We start from the raw sequence: 22,554 nt of genomic DNA, 5'->3' as shown, positions 1-22,554 counted from the left end.
ACAGAGAGAGACACAGCGAGGGAGGGAACACAAGCAGGGGGAGTGGGAGAGGGAGAAGCAGGCTTCCTGCCGAGCAGGGAGTCCGACGTGGGGATCGATCCCAGGACCCTGGGATCACGACCCGAGCCGAAGGCAGAGGCTTAACGACCGAGCCACCCAGGTGCCCCACCCGTTTTCTTTTCTTTATGAAATATTTCTCGTGGTTATCATCTGTGTCCACTGTAGTAAGGGGAAATAATCACACAGTGTATAGGACCTCGTTTGCTACTCATTTTTTTTTGCATGCATCCAAAACGGCACATTTTAACTTAAATATTTAGCAAACATTTTTAAAGCTACAGATAGCTCATTGGGCCTGTGTTAATGTATATGAATATATGTTTCAAAACTTCACCCAGACAGGAAGGCGACTTTTCTGTGTGTCTGACTTTAACCTTGGTGATTTAAATGGGAGTTTTTCAACATATGAATCAGTGATTTAACTGGCATATCAGAGAATTCTGGAAGAAGGAACATTTCATCCCCAAGTTCCCAGACCTTTTATCGTGCTAAATCACAAGTCAGGGGCCTGACAATGAAATCCTTTTTGTATCTGGATTAAAAAGGCTTTAAGAGTTGAACTTAATGCTCTGTACAGTGAGGTATGTTCTGTAGGTGCCAAATAAATTTAAGAGCAAGCTCGTTGTCTTTGTTATTGCTAGTAAAGAGAGATTTACTACCTGAGATTATCTCATTCCTGCAGTGACATCACCAGCTCCTATAAAGATTATTGTATCTATTAAAACTGAAGATCACAAACTTTGTGAGCACAGATACTGTGGTTTTACTTGCATCAACTTAGAGGGTGCTTTGTGTATGGGTTTATCGACATATATTCAGAGGTGCAATCACGGTTTTATTGCACAAAGTGATGTGGCCGGGATCCTGTGTCTGTACCACTCATTTATGCCTTCAGCAAATGTGGACTGGGTGTTGGCTATGTCCTGGGCAGGCCATTAGAAACAGGGAAATCGGGGGCACCTGGGTGGCTCAGTTGGTGAAGCATCTGTCTTCGGCTCAGTGGGGAATCTGTTTCTCTCTCACCCTCTGCCCCTCCCCCCTCGTGTTCCCTTTCTCTCTTTCTCTTAAATAAATAAATAAAATCTTAAAAAAAAAAAAATAAACGAATCAGAAGTCAACAGGACCTTTCTCCTGCCCTCCCAAAGATGATGACCCGATGTGGGAGAAGTAAATCGACAATTAGCACAGTTCTATTACAACTAATGCACTAGAGGTAGAGCTGGGTGTATGTGTGGAGTTGCCAGTGTAGGCTTGCAGGGAAGTTTCTTCCAGGTGAGGAGATACCTAAGTTAGAACCCTGAGTTGTCCAGGAGCAACTTGGGGCGAAGGGAGCGTTCTGGGCAAAAGGAGAATGAAAAGTGAAAGTTCTGTTAAAATGTTGCTGCTCTGGGGTTCCTTGTCTTCTGCCACATTTGGTAATGTATAAGATTATATACCATGGAGTTTTCCAGCCGTTAATCTGGTAGAATTCTGGTTTCTGAATTACTTTTGAAAGGCTAGATTTCAGTTAATCAGTTTGAATCTATTAGCCACCGAAGTAACAGTCTTTCTGTGTTGCTGTTGTATACAGGCCCTTGGTGGGGGGGCACCAGACACTGGTTAAGGCCCTAACACACTCGTGTAGGAATTTTAGCAAACCTGTACCCTCTCTTTCACTCTGTCTCCCTGCTTTAAGTTGAAGAGCTTAAACTATAAAATTCCTGAAAGCAGGGGTAGAGGCGTGTGGGGGGCTCAGTCGGTGAAGCGTCTGCCTTTGGCTCGGGTCATGATCCCAGGGTCCTGGGATGGAACCCCACATCGGGCTCCCTGCTCAGTGGGGAGCCTGCTTCTCCCTCTGCCCCTCCCCCCTGCTTGTGTTCTCTCTCTTTTTCTCTCAAATAAATAAATAAAACCTTTAAAAAAATTCCTGAAGGGCGCCTCGGTGGCTCAGTCGTTAAGCGTCTGCCTTCGGCTCAGGTCATGATCCCAGGGTCCTGGGATCGAGCCCCACATCGGGCTCCCTGCTCCGCAGGAAGCCTGCTTCTCCCTCTCCCACTCCCCCTGCTTGTGTTCCTGCTCTCGCTATCTCTCTGTGTCAAATAAATAAAATCTTTAAAAAAAAAAAAATTCCTGAAAACGTTTTGAGTGCTAATATTCTATTCTATCAGGGTGCAGAAGCTCAAGGTGAGAAGGAGTTGAATTCTAAAGTGCAAGAGATTAACTGCGTTAGGCATGCCTTTCCATATATGTTTCGGACGCAGCCCAATTTTGCTTTTCCCGTGTCCCTTTGAGGAGCACTGACTTTCAGAGAGTGGCTCTTGCTTTCTGAATTAGTCCTTTACAGCGGACAGAGGAGCAGGTTGTATACGTTGCCATATTTTGTCTTTACGGAAAACCGCATTTGTAACTCTGTGTGTGTTCTCTTTCCTGACCGCAGCTTCTGAGGAAAAGGCATATCGGAAATGACATTGTGACCATTGTCTTCCAAGAGCCCGGAGCACTTCCTTTCACTCCAAGAAGCATCCGGTCCCACTTCCAGCACGTCTTTGTCATCGTCAAAGTGCACAACCCATGCACCGAAAACGTGTGTTACAGGTGAGCCAGCAGCCCCTGGCCTTTCATTCTGTCGGGTATATTCCAATAGCACACCTTCTCCTGAAATATCTTTGTTTCCCAGTTATTACCTCTAACCCCATCAATATCTTTTTTTCTTCTTTTTCTAATTATATTTCCACTGTCTTCCCTCAGCTGTTCTCTGTATGAAATAATTGCCTCCTTCCCCTTTTGAACAGCGAAATGCCTAGCAGTTCAAAATTGTAGATTACGCATTTCCTCAATTTTCCCCTTAAAACCTGCATCCAGCCGCTGCCGGAACCAGAGCTTAATTGATAACCAGCCTCGGACGTGGCTGATGTATGTGGCCATTTCGGTTCTTCCCGAGCAGAAGTAATGACTGTAGTGGGAAAACACTGCTTCTCATCCAAGATCTTGGAAACACTCACTCCCGCAGGGCTCCTGAGACCAGAGTTGATGCTTGCGTCGGTGATTTCCGAAGGCCGTACATGTACCTCGGAATCCCGAGCCTGTTTCTCACTGTTTCCTCTCCCCTCCCCACGGACTCTTCCGGAGGAGATGGCTGCCACTGGAAGATATGCCTTGTGGGGTAAAAGGGGGTGGCGGGTGTCTGACCTGGGTTTAGAATCCAGCTGTGCTGCTCCCGGTGCTTTGTACAAGTTACTTTAATACTTTTTGGAAACTTTCATTCGTTCTCTTAAAGTTGAGGATAAGAGAACCTACATCAGTGTGTAGAATAAATAGCAGAAATGATGCAGAAACACCTATTAGCGTCCCTGGCACTCCCCGAAGGTTATTTCCCTTTATCACCCTAAAACAGTAAGTGCTATTTCAGCCGCCTCCTGGGCAGATATGGGGCACTTGTGTGTGCGCTGGGAGGGGACGGAGCGACGGGGAAGACTGTGAGGCGTGCTCTCCTAAAGGCAGAGAAACCAGTCTGTGTGTTAGATGTTGCTGGTTTATATCCCCGCCGCACGCCCAGCCCATCTCAAAGGAACACAGAGTCTATAAACTGGTAGTTCTTAGCCCGAATGTTGCCTCACAGCTTGTTCAAATGGGCTCATTCTCCAGCCCTACTGTGCAGCACACGGATGTCACAGACCTAAAATTGACCCGAGCATCTGATGCATTTTCCTTCCCTGAGTCACATCTGGGCAAAAGACCACTGGCCTGAATGCTCAGAACTGCTTTAAAAAAATGATATTTATAAAAAGCATAACGTCTCTTCTCTGGCAAGGATAGGTTTAAAACAGATAATGTTGGTACGAACATGGTAAATGGGATTCTTCTTCTTCGATCTCACCCGATGAGTGGTAATTATGAAGGATGATCTTGAATGAACCTTCCTAATGGATTAGAAACTTAAGCCTAAGGCTTTATGAAATTTGGTGTTACTTTATTGGCTGCTATTTTTAGGTCAAATCAGGTATTTTTAATTACTTTCCGTTTTAGTTTATACTTCTATCACGAGGCAGTTCATGAGCACCAGAAATCTTAAAGTTATCAGTAACGTCTCTTTTCATAATGGTTTCAGGTTTTCTGGTTTTAATAAAATTACTGCGGAGGGATGTTGAAACCAGTATTGGACTAGATGTAGAACTTACCTATAAAAAAAGGAGTCTGTGTCCTGTTTTCTATGATAGAGGATAGCATTATGCAAATCATTCAACTGTGGAATCGTTGGTTTTTAAGAAACCACATTGTTATCACTAAATTACCATTTGCTAATGAGATTCAAATATAAAGTCAGTAGAGTGCCTCAAATTTTGGGAAGTGCCTCATAAACCTTCATATTGATCACTTAAAAACTTCATGAGCATTCCTCAACAAGTCAGTAATAATCTTGAATACTGTAAAATCAATTCCATAACAGTTAACGAAGCCATATTAATTCTATCCCATGGAATAAGGTTACAGTGCTCAAATTCTCCAAAAACACCTTATATGGCTCTTTCATATGATATTCCTCAAAACCACTATGGAGCTCTACCAGTGACAAAGTGAATTCTTTAGAATAATTTGCAAGGAAATGATAAAATATACTCCAGGTCCACTGTTTCTAAATTGCTATGTCTTAACCCGTGGATGCATCTTGAAGAAGACTAGAAGGATCACATGCACCTCAGGGAACCCCCACAAATCCTGTTGGGTTAGGTGACCCCCTCCGATACAAACTGTCATGGTTGGCAAGTCCAGAAGTTTAGACGCACATGCTCTCACCTTCCAGAGGTAGTCTGAGGTACCTCCCATGGATGCAGAGTTCCCAAGAAGTAAGGCTGGGTCTCCTTGAGCCTAGAGAGAGACAAGGAGGCAGCATCCCCAAAGCTCCAAGTACCAGCATTGTAGTCTGAAATCTTAAAAAAGCAAACTTAACTAATTGCCTCCTTCTTTTATACAGGGTGCATTAATTTTACTAGCAATAGCTATTGCAGAGCTAACCTTGAGGGATTTATGCATTTGTATACTTTCCAAGATGAACTCTTTGCGAAGTGGTAACCGAATGAGTAAACTCTTTGCTGTGTAGGCTTGGTAGGAAACTGTCGATTAAGAGTGAGTGATATCTGCTGAAAGTGATGGCTTCCCTTCTCAAAGATTTAATACGTAGTCCATCCTGACAAAAGTTAGACGATAGTGTTAGACCAATGACGAAGATGATGATTGTGTGTGATACTAATAATGATAAAGCAGTTTGCATAATGATAGCTTAGCATGCTACTGCGTGGTTTCATGCTCACCATGGCCTTTTGAGAATGGCACTGTCTAACCTCCACGTTACAGATGAGGAGACTGAGGCACAGAGGGATTAAGTTGCGGCTAGCTCGGAGCCTCTCAGCAGGAGGTGGAGCTAGAATCCCAAACAGGGCACGGCATCTGCTCATCACCTCTTCGCTCTCCCAAAACCCTTTAACTTGCATATCAGGGAGTGTTCATCTTTGTGTTATGGTTTTCAGTGGAGGGTCTTATATTTAGATATGCCATCAAGTTATTTCGGTAAAATAAATTCTGAGGGGCACCTGGGTGGCTCAGTCGCTTAAGCGTCCCACTTTTGATTTCGGCTCAGGTCATGACCTCAGGGTGGTGAGATCGAGCCCCACATCAGGCTCTGTGCTCTTCGGGAAGTCTGCTTGAGATTCTCCCTTATCCCTCTCCTCCTGCCCTTCCCCCCACCATGTGTGCACGCATTCTGTCTCTCTCTCAAATAAATAAATAAAATCTTAAAAAAAAAAAAAGGGAATTCTGAAACACATTCTTGTTTCAGCCCATTGGGAATCATCTAAATCTGGCCAAGGAATATTCCTCTGACCTCAGTTCTGTTTGAAAGAATTATGTAAACTTCTGTAAACAGAGATCTCTAATTGATCTCCATTCCATAATATCATAGTAATCCTGGAATAGCCAGACCTAACTTCTGGCTGCTTTTCTTGTTCAACTTGGATCTGAGATACACAGGATTTTCAGTTGATCAAGTAGTTAATATACTGTACATGGTGGAGGGAATGTCCAGTTAGATATTAGGGTCAGTAATTTGGGACAAAAGCAATTGCCCTTTTATAAGGTACCTCTCCCTAACCACTATGGAGCTCTACAGTGAGAGCTTTTTTGGAACATATTTAGATATAAAAAGTTTTCCCTGATGCTTTGGCTTAAGTGCATATAAGCCACAGTCAGAGTAGCTTGAGATCCATAGAGCTAAGTACAAAAAAGTAATCCTGCAAGGTGTCAAATGAGATTGGGCCTCCTGAACCTTCTGTGGGTAAAGGTCTTCCAGGAAACTGTGCTCATTACTGGGGGGGAAAAATTAGGGGAGGTGATCACATGAGTTTAGTGGGATGGCAGGTCCCAATGCACAGATAGGCCACCTGAGCTCGCTGACCGGTATAGTGGAAAAGCAACAAGGTGTGGTTAGCCTCATCACCAGTCCAGGCAGGTAGCTTTGCAACAGCTCTCTGGGAGTTAAAATGTGAAGACAAACTAATTCCTACCCAGTCTGGAATGTCCATTCTAAGGATAGTAACAGGAGGAAGATGAGTCAAGTATGAGTTTGGTCCCAAAACACTTCAGCCTCTGAAGTATTTTTAGGGCCTTCCTTTGAGGATACAAGTTGAGTCTGCCCCATCACTGTCTGGTTTAGTGCACACGCTACCATCCCTGAATGAATTAGGTGCCTCTATCCCAAAGGGGATCCGTCCTTCCCACCCCTTTCATACCAGCTAAGGCCCCAGGCAGACAGTCTTCCATCGTGCTGCCCAGCTCCCCAGAAGTGACTCACTCTCCTGAAGAGTGTGCACATTAAAGCAAAGGTCAGAGAGGGCTGGAGACCGCGATCTTTTTAAGAGTCTAACCAGCCACTTTCTGGAAGAGGACCTCACACCCAACAACAAATTTGGACAGAATTGTTTCATCCCTTAGTTCACCACGTTCAAGACTTTCTGATGAAGATGAAGTATAGATCGCTTCCTTTGTTTATTCCAGTGCAGAAAACACCAGCCTGGGGAGATGTGGGATTAGTACTGACTCTTGGTTTCTCAGTGGCTACTCAGTCACTGGGGAGTGGATGCTGTAGATGCTCTGCGATTCATCATTGCCTCAGTCCAGTCCTTCATTTATTATCATTAATTCAGCCTTCATAGTTGATCTCATTCCAAGGAGGGTTTGAGACAACCACACCTTCTGCCTGATGTAGGGGAGCATTGTTGGTCTTGACCTATTGAGGTGGTTGTTACTGTCACTCTATGCTTGATCTTTTCAGTCCCTGGACTCTCTTAAAATTTGACTCCCATAAAACTTCCACTGAGATTTCCCAAAATGTGACCAAGTGAGCATTTCCTGAAAAAAATGGGACACTTAAAACTTTTGGCCCTGTGAAGTGTGAACATGGTGTCCAGTACCAGTGAGGTCCCAAGCAGCCACCTGGGGCTAATAACCTCACTTCCGTTCAGAGTGTCACTGTCTTTCCCAGTGATGACCAGCTGTAGGGTTAGAGTACCAGCCCATCTAATCAGTTTGAAAAACAACCAACCAACCAACCAACCATCCACTGGGTATCCAGAAATAAGTATGACAAAAAGCTACAAAATAGATGGCATAAGTTGAGAGTATAGGTATATATCAGATTTCTGAAGGTAAACATGGTATTACAACTCATCTTATTTCCTTTTTTCTTTTCTTTCTCAGTGTTGGAGTTTCTAGATCAAAAGATGTACCACCATTTGGTCCACCAATTCCCAAAGGAGTAACTTTTCCAAAGTCAGCAGTATTTCGGGACTTCCTTTTAGCCAAAGTGATCAATGCAGAAAACGCAGCCCATAAGTCAGAGAAGTTTCGAGCCATGGCCACTCGAACGAGGCAAGAGTACTTGAAGGATCTGGCGGAGAACTTTGTTACAACTGCCACTGTGGATACCTCTGTGAAATTCAGTTTCATTACACTGGGTGCAAAGAAGAAGGAGAAAGTGAAGCCAAGGAAGGATGCCCATCTGTTCAGCGTCGGAGCAATCATGTGGCACGTAATAGCTCGGGACTTCGGCCAGTCTGCTGACATTGAGTGTCTTCTTGGGATTTCCAATGAGTTCATAATGTTGATTGAAAAGGATTCCAAGAACGTTGTATTTAACTGTTCCTGCAGGGACGTCATCGGGTGGACGTCTGGATTAATGAGTATCAAAGTGTTTTACGAGAGAGGGGAGTGTATCCTTCTGTCCTCCGTGGATAATTGTGCTGAAGACATCAGGGAAATTGTCCAGCGCTTAGGAGTAAGTACAGGTTTTGTGTTTCCACCATCCTTAGATCTTCAATCCCAGATTCACGATGGCTTCCACTGTGGAAATTCCACCATGTTTATGGCACCTAGGGAATGCATTACTGTTTTATATGGCTACAGGGCTTAACTAAATTCTGTGTCCTTTTGAGCGGTTGCTACATATGTGAGTCATGGAGATGCACCTGTTACTAACTGTTTGGAAAGGAAAAGTTAAACCACCTTCCAAAAGGGAACATGAGGATGTATTTTAATCGCATATCCGAAAGAAAAACATGGAGCATTGTCTAGATATTACGTCTGTGTGTGGAGACGGACAAGACAGGACCCTCTCAGTTGGGAGAAATGGGCACACGGTTGCTGTTGACCCTATGAATGACTGTCTTCTTTGCACCTTCAATTCTGTGCGTGTTTATATAGCAGGTGTTTTTCTTTAGTCTGCCAGATTAAATATATTATTACTCTCCAGCCACAGTTTCTTAAGGAGGTTTTATAGAATTACCCATTAAGCTAGACCTTAAAAAAAAAAAAAATCTGTCCTGAAAGAGATTTTTTTTTAAATGTTGTTTTTAGTACAGAACCCCTAAATGATGTCCACGGAGTGTAACAGTTAATATTTCTGCTCCCGATTTTCACACAGAAAGATCCAGATTTTAGTTTGAGTCTGTCAAACCCGCTATAAGGATAAATCAAATATAGTATAAGAACCCAAACGTGCTGTGACAAAAGAATTTCTCATGTTTAAATCTTCCCCCAAGGGGATGTGTATTTCAGTTTTTGGAAAAGATTTAGTCAATTACGAATCATGAAAAAAGGAGAGTTCATACCCATTTCCTGTCCCCTTTCCTCCCACCAAATATAAATCTCCCCTTTGTTATTCACACGGTGTATTAGAGACAATACAATGAAGTCAGTGTCTGCTAGCCTTGGAGAAATAATTTAATTATTTGTAGACACTATTTACAGGAACACACCTCAGTGTGTTTAACAGTATTATCGGGTATACGTGCACAAACATAGATGTGATTTGGGGATGATTAAGTATGTGATTAGTTTATGTGCCTGGAGAACTGAGTTATCCTTGTGAGTCTTGAGATACACCGTGCTTTTGGTAATACCATAAATACCTCTTTTTAGGAGATCCACTGGGTCATCATAATCTGTGCTCCTGAAAATACAACACAAACAAATGCCACTTCACCAACCACCAAAATGCACATTTCATAGGTCCTTACCCATTTGCTGTTTTGTGGACCCCATTCTACCATTTTCCTAGAAAAGCAGTGGTGTGGCTAATGTTGACGGAGGTGCCTGATGTCTGGAACATGTTTGAGGAAATGTATTGTGTGTCTAGGATGACTTGCAGCAGGAGATTTTGGAAACAACCCAACCCACAGACCGTTGAGGGATTAGAACATAAGGTTGGTACAGGGCATTAGCAAAGAGGATCTCGAATTCATAGTGCCGATATGGGGAATGAGTGCTCTTTGGCAGGTGGTAGATTCAGTGTGCCTTTTATCATGGTGGAAACTGAAATTAACGGTGTCCGTTATGCAGGTACAGACCCAGGAAGGAATGAGAGCTGACACCTAAGGGGACAGGCAGGGCCCGCTTCATTCGTGTGCAACCCGTGACCCATTCTCTGGGGCCCACTGTCGGAAGAGCCCATGCTTGGTTGAGTGCTCTGCTGTTACTATCTTGAAATTCTAAATAGTCTTTGACCCAGGAGCCCTGCATTTTGATTTTGCACTGGGCGCCACCAATTATATGGCCAGTCCTGGGTAGGGACATGGATAGGAAGCCCCCATTTTCCTGTGGTAATTGAGTCCATGTGAGTATGTAAGGAACTCCAAATAACTGATCCTTTACCCTTTGCAAATGTTAAGAAGCGAGGAACAGAAGTGATAAATAAATAGCAAAAAGCAAAAGTAGGACAGGTAGCAGGTAGTTGGAAGAAATAAGGAGAAGAGACACGTAGGTCTCAGGAAAGGCTTGATCACTCTTCAATCTGATACGTGGACGCTAAATCTCGTCTGAAAATTGCATTAATATTTGAAAGAAGGCAGGGCATATGTCACACATATGTAGGCTTTTGGTAGGAAAGCGTAGTCAAAACAAAATTGAAAAAGAAGTGAAGGAAAATTTTATTCACGGTGTACATTTTACAAAACTACTTTTCCAACAATTTCCAGTTAGTTCGGTTCATAACTTTGCAAGCTTTGGTCTTTCAAAATCTCACCGCGAAGACCAGCAGTGCCTTGTCCCATTTTCCTGAGCCCCCAGCTATCATGTATCTGTGGGAAGTTGATGGGCGATTGTGTGTACCTGTGTGGGTAACCATGGAAACAGACACAGTGGACATACACAGAACCAGCCCAGTCCCACAGCTGCACTTACACTCATAGGTCTTATTAAATAGGAATCTGGGTATTCAGAGTGTGTATCATGGAAATGGAGCATTTATTAAACTGCAACTTTATCCATTAGCTCTGTGCTTTGGGGGATACGGGTATGATACGTCCCGACTTTAAATTTCCCACAAATAAGTGATGCTGTAGTCATCAGGTGACATTTAATGGCCTGTTGGCCTGTGGTTTTCTCTCAGTGCGTGTAAGTTACTCTCAGTGAACGCTTTTGAGGATGGCATTAACTAATGATTGGTGCCTCGGTGTGCTGTGTGGGATGCTGACCAACCTTGCGTCCACATTCCTTTTTGTGACACTGCTGTAGACTCACACTCTTGGGGAAGGTCAGAGCACTGAAGCGCCACTGCTTGGGGTTGTCCTAGGCCCCCAAAGGATGGACCCCATGAAGGAGAGGTGGCCCCCAGGCACGGGGCGGGTGTCTCTGCTGCCTGCAAGAGCGCCATCCTGCACACTAACCTTGTCAGCAGATGCCAGGGAGCCTGGGAGCCTGGCAGGCCTGCCCACGTTTAAGCCAAATTGTCCTCGTCACCCAGACGAGCAGGTCCAAATGGTGCTCATCTCTCAGGCAAGCCCCGAGGGGGCTTCCCGGAGGACAGAGTGGTACGTCCGGTGCAGAGAACACTTGCACATCTCCTAACATGCTGACTTCTGTGGCTACCCCTCCTGGGGGTGACCCTCTGAGTGTTAGCTGGGAAGGGGTTTGGGCCATTTTTTAAGTTGGATGAAATTGAGTAGCTTTTAATGTTTAATGGATGAAACTTGTCATGGTTTCGAAAGAGACTACATTTTCCCATCACTACAGTCCATCTGGAACAGCTGATTATGGTGAACTCAGCATTGTAATGTGCTTTAGCATGTCACCTGGTAGGTTGGCAGGCAGGGCTGGGAGGTCTGTGTGCGTGCCTCTACCTTGCAGGGGTGGGGTAGGGGGCTCCACAGCAGCGTCTCATGGTCTCTTTTCCCCTCAGATAGTGACTCGAGGCTGCGAGACCGTGGAAATGACCCTGAGGAGGAATGGGCTGGGCCAGCTTGGCTTCCACGTGAATTTTGAAGGAATCGTTGCAGACGTGGAACCTTTTGGCTTTGCCTGGAAGGCTGGCCTTCGCCAAGGGAGCCGCCTCGTGGAGATCTGCAAAGTGGCTGTGGCCACCCTCACCCACGAGCAGATGATCGACCTGCTCCGGACTTCCGTGACCGTGAAGGTAGTCATCATCCAGCCCCACGATGATGGCTCACCCCGGAGGTAAGGCACGTGAGGCCCTAAGCAGGGCTGGCCCTTCCTTGGCCTCTGTAGCAGGTGCTGTCCCGGCTGCTCCCGCAGGATCCGTAGAGGATGTAGTCGGGTGTGTCTTCAGCCAAAGTCGTTTGGACGTCGAGCATTGGAGCAATTGAAAAAGAGCTTTAAAAACGTTATTAGTGTGTAATAAACGATCAGTTACAATTTTCTGAGCAATTTCCAGGGACATTGCCCACGTAAAGGCTGAGATATTACAAACTAAGGAGCAGAGCACCTGCCTGATTCACCTGGACCACTGAGAACCCATGTTTAAGAGGAAATATTCTTTATCATCGCTCAGTCCTTAGCAAGTGAAATACTCTGCATCACTAGAATTCCTTTCTATAGCGTGAAGTCATTGATTCTTAACAGGATATGTAAGAGATCAGTACTGTATGTCTGAAGGAGGGGTGGAACATCAAATAGACTCTGTGATGTGACTACTTCATTCAGGTTGAACTGGTTCAGGACATTGTCGTAAGCTGTCCCAAGAACCCTATGCAAAGAAGCTCAGAGGTGGACGGATGGAGGATAGGAAGAGAATGGCATTAGTGGGCGGTAGTGTTCCATTGTTAATAGAAAATAATCACACTGGACATCAAGAATATATTAGGCCCAGAGGGAAAGAAGGCTAATAAAGAGCAAGCCATCCGTGTGGGCTGTGGACCACCATTGTGCAGCAGAGTGCCTGGTAGTGTAGCCAGTGTGCCTTCTCACTCCAGCTCAAAAGGACTTCCTACAGGCCACCTTCCAACCTCTGGCTTGGAATCCCCGCCTTAGCTGTGTGATCTTGGGTCGTGTGCATGCTCCCTCTAAGCCTCATTTGCTGTCGGTAAGATGGGGATTATAATATTGCCTACCTCGTACTACTCTTACGAAGATTAAATAAGACTGATGCACGTAAAGCACGTGGCACCTTTGGGCATAATCAGTACCCCACACATTTTAGTTAAATTAAAAACTTTAGGATATTCATGTGAGTTTTTCCATGCTCTAAAAGAAATTCTTATCATTCTAAATAGCAAGATGATTGCCCGCTTTCTGGACGTACTTCCGTGGTCACTGAGGTCATTCCTTGTACTTTGTCTGTCTCCTTACTTCATCCTCTGGACCGGCGCTGTCCAGCCACAGCTCCCACGGTGACCACGGTCCACATCCACGCTGTCCGAAACAGCAGCCCCTGGCGACACGCAGCTGTCATGCACTTGAGCTGTGGCTAGTGCTGCCGAGAACGTGAATTTTTCATTTCAATTAATTAAGATTTCCTTAGCCACATGTGGCTAGCGGCTACTGTTGATTAGCTAGATCAGCTCTAAACCATGACATTTTTTTTAGAAAACAGACCAGAGGCATACCACCTTCCTCCCTGGCTAACGTGCAGAATATTGCAAAAGCCCGTCTCTGTTTAATTTCTTACCACTTGCCACCCACCTGACTTTCTGTGGCCTTGTTTCCTCTATCTGCTCAGTAGGTTTACAAAATAAAGGTTGAACGAGTTGAAATTCTTCTTGAGAGTAGCCGCCGCATATCTCGGGAAATATCCAGGATGCTTCTCATTGCCTTCCCAAGTTCTGTCCCGTCTAGTCTCTTTGCTTTCCAAGAATCCCACCAATCACACACAGTGGTACGAGTGCGAAGAAATCAAAGACAGAAACTGTTTTCTTAAAAATGAGACTTGGAAATAACCAAAGGCAAGTCCTTTAGACCTTTGAAGCCACAATGTTGTGTGAGTGAAGTGTTTTAAAATAAATTTTAAGCCAGTTCCCAGAAGTTTTCCCATATAGTGAGAATTCTTTCTTCCTTTGGTAGAAATATAGATTTACAAATCTGGTGAGTTATCTGTCTTAGAGGTTGATTACTGCTGTGGAATTAGCCAAAAAGGTTACCGTGTTCTTTTGAGTTAAAAAAAATAACATTTCTCGCCTGTTTATAATTCTGGTCTACTGTTGCTCGGTAGAAATTTCTTTTTTTAGGCTTTTCAAGAGATCTGCTTAATAAAGATGTTAAAGTTATTATGGTTGGTATTTAGAACATATGATTTAGAAGAATACAATTTCCTGAGAAATACTGAATTGTTTTTCAGCTCAAACAAACAAACAAACACTACCATTTAAAAGTTCTGGCTGTTACTTTTCTATCCAAGGACGCATTATCTGTTATCTGCCTTGGTCTGCACATAATGAATTCTTCCTTTGTTTTAAATGCAAATGTTCTTATTGAAGCTGTTCAAGATATTTAGAGATTTTACCTTTGTTTCCTCAGAGTCTCATTAATGTCATTCCCTGAAGGTACAGATTTCTCTCCTGATTAATCTGGAATAACTGTCTTCTGTATTTTTACCTTAGCCTGGATCAGAATTCGCTATTTGCCTGGTGGTGACACTCTGCCTGCCCCCCCACCCCCATTTCTGCAAGTCACGAAGGTTTAAGGCCTTTCGGTTCAGTCTTCCAGTTTGGTGGGAATTTGGATCTGTAGATTTTTAAATCCATATTTCTGTGAGTTTGGGCTGTGACTGTCTAGGCTCCTGATAAAAGTACTTTCTGTTGTCAGGCAGCGTCACATAACAAGAAGTTACCCTCGCAATAACAGCACTTTGCTTTAGACCAAGATGCAAGGATGACACGTCATTTTAAATTTCATGTGTGCTTTTGACTCATTTAAAAAATTAAAATACAAAACTTTTAAATGGAACATCACTCAGTGCCATTTTCCTTGGCACAAGGATCTGCCTCAAGCTACAAGCACATATGTGATTTGTGGCATGGATAATTACCGCCACCTTGTTCACACACCTTGTTCACACAAGTGTTGCAAGCACTTTGACAAGGGGCAAAAAAAAAGACATTCATTTAAATGGACGTGTGTGTGTGTGTGTGTGTGTGTGTGTGTGTGTGTGTGTGTGTATCTTTAATGCGAGAGCCATAGGACTACAAAAATAGCCAATGCGTTGCAAGATACTTCAATCTTTGTGAGCATTGCAAACGATGCAGTGAAAAATGTTTGGATTCATTTTTGCCGTGTATCAGCTGGATTTTTTCCTGCAGGGTCTCAGTGGGGAATAACTCACCTCCAGCCTGTCTGTTCCCATCAGCAGTAGGACAGGCCTGTCCCCTAATAGACTTACTTCCGGTTGTTCACATATCCGAAGGTGTTTGCTTATGACTCAGAAGCTGCTGGATTAAATGAAGTCTTTAGTTGGGAAAGTATTTCTCACAAGCCACCCCACGGTTTGAAGTCCTGTTCTCCGGTGTCAGGGTGATGGTAATTCAGCTGTCCCTCAGCTTGAAAGGAAGGCAGAGCCGTTTTCCCTTTTCCTTGTGGAGTTCCAGAACACACTGAGCAGGGAGGATCCCTTCGGGAATGCTTATTAACTGATGTCGTGCTGGGGTTGGACCAGGAGCGAAATTCACACAGGCGGGGGAATGAGTGGCAAGAAGCAGTTGGGGAATAGCATTCTTCAAATGGAAATGAGCTTTGAAAGGGAGGAGGGTATTTCCCAAGCAGACATCTCTGTGGCAAAGGTGAAGAAGACTTGGCTGAAGATGCTTCATTAAGCTCTTCCTCGGTTTTGCAAGGGATCCCATTGCCCCCGCTCCTAGCCTTCAAAGGTGACTGACACACTATCAATGTCATTTGAAGGCAAGCACATCAATTTAAAAGGCTGCTATAAAGGCAATAACAACTCATCCGAATTATGCATGAGTTGTTATACAATGTGAGTGATACAGTAAATATGTCCAATAAATGTGGAATTGAAATTCCTTGCTATGGCGTCTCTGTTTCATGTGACTTTTCATACTTTGTTGACATGCCATCCCAGACATATTTTTCTATATAATGCAAAACAGTGGAAATTGTCTCACGTCGTCTTGAGCCTAAATAGTTGTTCTCTCATCATTCTATTGAAGCGTTATGCTCACTTTATAAATTTATTTTAATTTAAGCTATTCTGTAAATCAAAGCTTGACGTTGTTCTGCTTTGCTGCTGGTTGTTAGACCATTCCACTCCCTGAAGTCCATGCACCTAGTTCTAGAAATTGAACTAGGAAGGGAAACTCAGTCTTGTCAAGTTAGCAGGTTGGAGAGAGAGAGAGAGATCTCTAAAGTAGATGGTGAATTGAAATCTTGACCTAAGTGAGGTTTTTAAAGTAGAGTTCCAACTTATTTGTGTGGACAAAAAAAATCAGTTACATTTGGTATTGTCTTTTTTTTTAAGATTTTATTTATTTTTTGAGAGAGAAAGATAATGAGCACAGGGGTAATGGGCAGAGGGAGAGGGAGAAACAGGCTCCCTGATGAGCAAGGAGCCCGACCCCAGGACCCTGGGATCACCACCTGAGCTGAAGGCGGACCGTTAACTGACTGAGCCACCCAGGCGCCCCACCTTTGGTATTGTCTTAGGGGCACCCTCCAGGAATAACTTTCAATGTGAACTGTGAAAGGTTCTGCCTCCTCTGCCCTGTCCCTCCAATGTAGAGTTCAGATGTTTCTCTCCCTCCTTGAAGTAAGAATGTTGCATTACAGAAGGAACAAAAAGGTGCTGGCCTTGTGTTTACTCATTCAGTCATTTTGTTAACCCTTAACTGGTTTGCGTCCAAACTGTGCAGGGCACTGAGGCTATGCAGGTGGGGAGGACAGACATCATCTTTACTTCCGTGGACTCTTCATTTGTTTACTTGGCATTCTAAAATACAGGTTTCCCATTCAGAAATGGTTTTCTCAAACCATGGCAACAATTTCTTACTTGATACTAAGTACCTCAGTGCAGAAAATGCTCCACCTTCTGCAGTCAATCATCTAGCTTTGGTGCTGCTACCTTTTTAGCAGTTTGAAATGCTGTAACGCCGCTGACATTGTAACAGGAGCTCAGAGGGTGGCGGTGAGCTTGAGGGTGAGCGTTCTGTTAGGCAAATAACAGGTGCTTGTGTGACAAGTATACCATGCTAGGATAATGGGCATTCTCTTTCATGGAAATCCATTCATCAAAAATCGGGCATCAAATAGCTATTGGGAATCTTCTGCTTTTAACTTTGAAGGATGTAATGCAGTGAAAGGTTATTTCTGGTCTCAAGCTTTCTATGAAGAAAAAGGAAGGAGGTTGGCTTCCTGAAGAACTTTCTGAGCCCGTGTTTTAAGTTGAGTGGTGTGCTGGGTGTACAGTAGGGGAAGACTCAGTTGTCCCTGTGGCTGTTGAGGAAGGAGAGGGGTGCAAGCTGATGAATTATTCAGTACCAGATAGCCTCACTCCCCATTTAGGATGACACACAACTTTTCAAGTCAAGACCTTTGTTCGAAGGGCTTGGTCAAGTGGGTTTATGGTCTAGATGCGTCTTTTTCTATGTATCGTCTAGATGCCTATTTCTAAATAAATTAAGGAAATATGTAGAAAAGTGGATTAATATTTCATGTAGTACCTATTTCATATATGACACTGACCTAACCTTTACAGTTAAGTTATGCTATGTGGTTATCTCCCTGTTGGAAGCTTTTGATTTTTTTATGCAACAGAAAGAAAGAGTTTGTGATTTAAGGGAATGAGCGTCAATTACCCCTGTCACCTTGTTGGATGATTTGGAAAGAGTCTTTTAGCTCTTAGCAGGCTATTAGCATAACAGACATTAAAATGATTAAAATATCAGTGATTACTTCAATCCCTAGGGCTATAAAAAGGTTCATTACAAAGTGCATAATATAAAAGAAGCAGGTAGTTCATTTGAGGGGATCTATCCGCCTTTCTTCCCAAAGATTCTCTTAGCTCCTTGTGGAAACTCTGACATGATGTGGGCCACATCACTGATTCTTTGATAGTTCTCTTAAGGAGATGGCAAAGTGTTTTGGAAAGAATGCTGAGCTAGCAGTCGGTTCCAGCCGTGAACCTGTCCCTGATTGGTTGTATCGACTTTCCAACCTGTCTGAGCCTTCTTCTCAAGGGGGGAGATTTCCTTTGTACCCCCTCAAACATTTTTGTGACATTGAAAAGCTGTGGTGTGTATGGAAAACCGTGCCATACAAGGTGAGTGGTGGATTGGAAGTCAAGGATAGCATGACAGTATGTTGTAAGGCTTTATGGTCAATTATTGGGTTCAGTTAAAGGTTCTCTGTGATGCAGCCAAGAAAAATAAAACCCATCAGCAGTCTCAGAGTACAGTAAATGCAAGTTAAAATTATGGGATTGAGCCCCGGCTGCGAGGTCCATGGTTTACCTGGTGGTGGAGATCCAGCTAACATGTCCAACTGCCTTTTTCTTTTGCTTCTTCCTTTTTCTTTTTTTCATAGAATATAACTTGTTTCTTTCAATCTTCTCAATTTTCTAGGTTTTTGGTTTCATGTTGCCTCTTTCCAAAAGTATTCTCCCTGGTTACCATCCCGTAGAACTCTTCCGCCTTCCTAGTTTTGAAGTGACATAATCTCATGTGTCCTACTTTCATATAAGAAAGAAAGTAACAGGAGCACCTGGGTGGCTCAGTCGGTTAAGCATCTGCCTTCGGCTCAGGTCATGATCCCAGGGTCCTGGGATCGAGCCCCGCATCAGGCTCCCTGCTCAGCGGGGGTCTGCTTCTCCCTCTGCCTGCCGCTCCTCCTGCTTGTGCTCTCTCCCGTTCTCTCTCAAATAAATAAACTCTTTAAAAAGAAAAAAAAAAGAAGGGAAGTCACAGGATAATGATGTATTGTTCTATAAGTAAAGGGAATTTTACAGCTCTAAAATTTTCTGCAGTTCTGATTATTATATAAACTTTGCCATTCTATAGTTCCACACATCTACATATTATCTGGGAGGAACGTTCATGAATACTGATGTACCTTTTGCTGTTTAATATTAGCTTCTTCTGTTTTATAAAAGGAAAAAAAATAGTAGTATCTATTTGTAACTGACTTCTTTCTTGTGAAGCTGGAGCTTCCAAAAGCTTGCATACTTCCTCTGATTTAACGTGGGTCCAAAGAGACAGTGCTGTTTCTTACACGTTGACAGCTCTGGGTTTTGAGCCAAGAGCCCAAACTGTGTCTTCAATGGAGAACACTGTGATTCCTGGGGAGGGATCCTGCTGAGGATGGTCTGGGTGAGCCACCCGTGATGGCCTTGATAGGCTCAAAGGTGGCAGTGAGCCTTCAGAACAGGAACCACAGCCTGGCTAGCAGTGATTCTGCCTTCGAATGCTTGAATGACTGACAGCTAATGGAGGGTTCTTCCAGGAAACTAGAGGTGTCATTTGAAAAACACCGGTCTGTGGGGGCGGAAGCCCATTGAGGACCTTGCAGGGTGTCTCTAAAGTTAGGGATGCATAAGTGCGGTGCTTGGCAGTGCAGACAGGTGCCTGTAACTGTGACCCCTGAGTGAGCACCACCTCCCTGCCTGCCGTGTCCGGAGGCTGGGAAGCAGTAGCAGCTGCCTGCCCTAGGACCCTGCCGGTGGGAAACCACTTCAGGCTGCAGGAAGCAGGGAGAGCGCTGATGAGTGTGGATACAAGGACATAGACGAGTGTCCCTGGTCCAGGAATAAGCCATCCCAGAAAGCCCACGGTGCTAAGTTCAGAAGGACAAGGAGTAGCATTCTGCAGAGTAAAGCAGTAAAATATAAGATGCTCTGAGGGCTCCAACTATTGGAACTGCTTATCAGTTTCACAGTTTTGTAATACTTGTCAGTTTCGCAGTTTTGTAATACCGCATGTTCAGTGAGCACACGTTTTATGACCACTTTGGTCCAGAGAATGTTTTTGCCTTCCTTCTAATACTACAGAGCAGTGTTAGACCCAGAGAAGTTCCTGGCTAGACAAGCAATGTTAACAGTTACATGTATTTTTAACCCCGAAGCGGAGTGTGTATTGATCTCTACCTGGCATGTTAATTAGAAGCATAAATAGGTGACATGCACATTTGTTATTGCGCAAAGAGGAAATCAGTATGCTCACATGTAAGCGACCCCCACAGCCGTCTCTAACATCGTCCGGTGTCTTTGTTGGCAGGCAACCTGTGAAAAGTGTGCCAGAAGCTAGAAATGCAGTTCACGTTCGTGGACTTGATGTGGTGTATGTCGAAAGGAAGCCGAGGGCATTTCTCCGTGAGGTCTGAATTTGTAACTAATGCAAGGAAGCTAAAAGCTTGTCTTTTCTTAAAAACAACAACAACAACAACAACCTGTTTCAGTTACACACAAGATTAGCAGTTCACTTTGGGGGGAAATGTCTTTTTGTGCTAGGTTTTTTTGCATTTCGTCTTTGGGTTTCAGTTGGTCTTTACCTGGTGGTCAGAAATCCTTGCTGTGTGCCGTTTCAGGGCTTGATGCTTCAGAGGAGCGGAGAGATCTCGCCTGGCATCCTATGCTGGAACTAGCCACAGAGACAAGAGGAGTGTGTGCGGGGACAGGGATAGGGACAGGTGCAGAGGAGGAGGAGTTTCTCGTACTCACTGCAGCAGGAGGACCTCTGCTGTAGGCTAATTAGCAACCTTATTTTAGACCTCTTCCTATTTCCCTGAAACTTGGTTGAATCTTCTGTCTGTGTCCTTCCAGACATTTCTTAGAACAGAACTATGTTTGACTAGGTTTGATGGTATGTTAAAATTAGTGGTATTTATTTGATGGCTTAGTCCTAGAAGTAAACAAAGCAGAAACCTAGCTTATAAGAGTAGTTGCTATAAAAGTGTCACATACTCACAAAATTAATTTTGATTTTCAAATAAAGCCATTCTTTCAAAAATAGCTGTTCTTTATTAGGGCAAAAGAATTCCAGTTTTTAGTATTAAGAAGATCATTCACAGATGACTTTGTGCAAAAGGTTGGAAATGAAATAATTCCACCCTGAATCTCCCCTCAACCTCATGCGTTTGCACACGTTTTTGTCAGCACTCTCTAAAATATTAGTCATGATTATGCATTTATATAATGTTTTTCCTCAAAGATTCAAGCTAAATTACAACGTCTTATTAAAGGCTACAATTGATGAGCATGAATTAAATATTCCACACGCCTCAGCCATCTGTCTTCTCTTTGCTTTCTCTTCCTTTTAAGCCTAGTCCAGTAAACTAGGAACCCAAAAAGGCACTGGAGATACACGTTGCCCTTTGGTCCACAAGATTCAAGGTTCATGTTCCTTTCATTCAAATATAATTCCAAGACCCTTCACTTGGATAGGTCTCTGCCTTTAAGGATTCCCTGACCTGTACTCTTCGGGCACCTGCAGCCTTTGAGACCAAAGCCCGGGGTTCGCCTGACTATCCAGTGACTTGCTTAGAGCACTGAATAGGGTGGAAGACAAGAGCAGGTTTTCTTGATATTTTGATATTACTGTCATATCCCACATCTATGATTTCTAATTAGGTTGTTGGTCGAATGGATGAATCCGTAGTCCCAGGGGACGTGTCATCTAGTTAAAGAGAAAAACACTTGGAAACAGTATAAGTCCATGAGTAAATGTTGTAGAGCCTTGGAATTTTATAAAATAATAATAATAATAATAGTCATGCAATCCAGTGTAAATCTGGGCTTATCAGAGTTGACCAATCATTTAACTAACACATTCAGGAAATCCAGGGTAATTTCACCTTGCCTAGGTAGGAGATGAATTTTGCTTTGAGGGAAGAAAAGTTAAAATAAAAGATGAAGTAACGTTTACTAAAACAGGCGTGAGTGTCTCTTTCGGATGGTTTATTCAGTCTCCTCTTCTCTTCTCAGAGGGTAGCACCAGCCATCCATTTGGTTTCCCAAGCCCAAAAGCAGGCCATTGTTATATTCCTACCTGTTTCTTCATCCCAAGCTCCAACGACTGTTGATTTGATGGGTGAGAAGTAACTTTGATCCAGTGATGCTGCTGAGAAGAATGAAGCTGTTCTGTGCCCTGACCCTTTGTGTGAGGCCGGCCCCCCTTCCCTATCTCCTGTCCCCCCAGAAACTCAGGATCTCCTCTGTAACCCAAGAGTTCGAGTTCCACATGATGTCTGAAAAAGACCTTATTGAGGTATGACTGACATAACTGTATACATCTAATGCACACAGCTTAGTGAGTCTGGAGATAAGTATACAGCCATGGAACCCTCACCATAATCAACACCATCACCTCCAAAAGTTTCATTCCATCCTACGTACGTAAGTATGTATGTCTTGACATAGACTTTTCTCCACTCAATGCACTGGGCACTGTGTGGACCTTTTAATCTGGTTTTACCTATCTTTTAGTTATGGAGATTTTCCTGTATGGCTTCTTAATAATTTCCTCCCCATCTTTTGCCCCCTCTTCTCTTTCTGGTACCTCTGTTAGGTAGACATTAGACTTCTTGGATCGAACTTTAATTTTGTATGCTTGCTCTCCTCTAATGTTTTGGGAGAGTTCCTCAGTTTACCTTAGTCTTAGTAGACTTTTTTTATTTTGAATTTTAGCTATCATGTTTTTAAATTTCAAAAGTTTTCTTATTCTCTAAGGATATGGTTGGTTGGTGAGCCTCACTGCAGGGTGATAGGGTGGCTTACGTCTAATTACATCTCCTTGTCTT

General features: G+C 43.6%; 1 protein-coding gene across 3 annotated transcripts in view; it reads left to right on the top strand.

The window, feature by feature from the left end:
• SIPA1L2 (signal induced proliferation associated 1 like 2) overlaps nt 1-22,554 on the top strand; it is a 104,108-nt gene that overhangs the window by 38,846 nt on the left and 42,708 nt on the right. For all 3 annotated transcript variants that reach the window (XM_088020193.1, XM_028104594.2, XM_088020192.1), the window contains exons 6-8: nt 2,477-2,634; nt 7,789-8,365; nt 11,765-12,039. In XM_088020193.1, coding sequence (XP_087876319.1) covers nt 2,477-2,634; nt 7,789-8,365; nt 11,765-12,039 — 1,010 coding nt within the window. The remainder of the gene's footprint in view (nt 1-2,476; nt 2,635-7,788; nt 8,366-11,764; nt 12,040-22,554) is intronic.

This window comes from Eumetopias jubatus, unplaced genomic scaffold (assembly GCF_037043125.1).
Source record: "Eumetopias jubatus isolate StellerSeaLion01/CBP00866 unplaced genomic scaffold, mEumJub1_p1.0 scaffold_17, whole genome shotgun sequence".
NCBI classification, from domain to species: Eukaryota; Metazoa; Chordata; class Mammalia; order Carnivora; family Otariidae; genus Eumetopias; species Eumetopias jubatus.
This window is presented reverse-complemented; position numbering and strand designations above follow the sequence as displayed.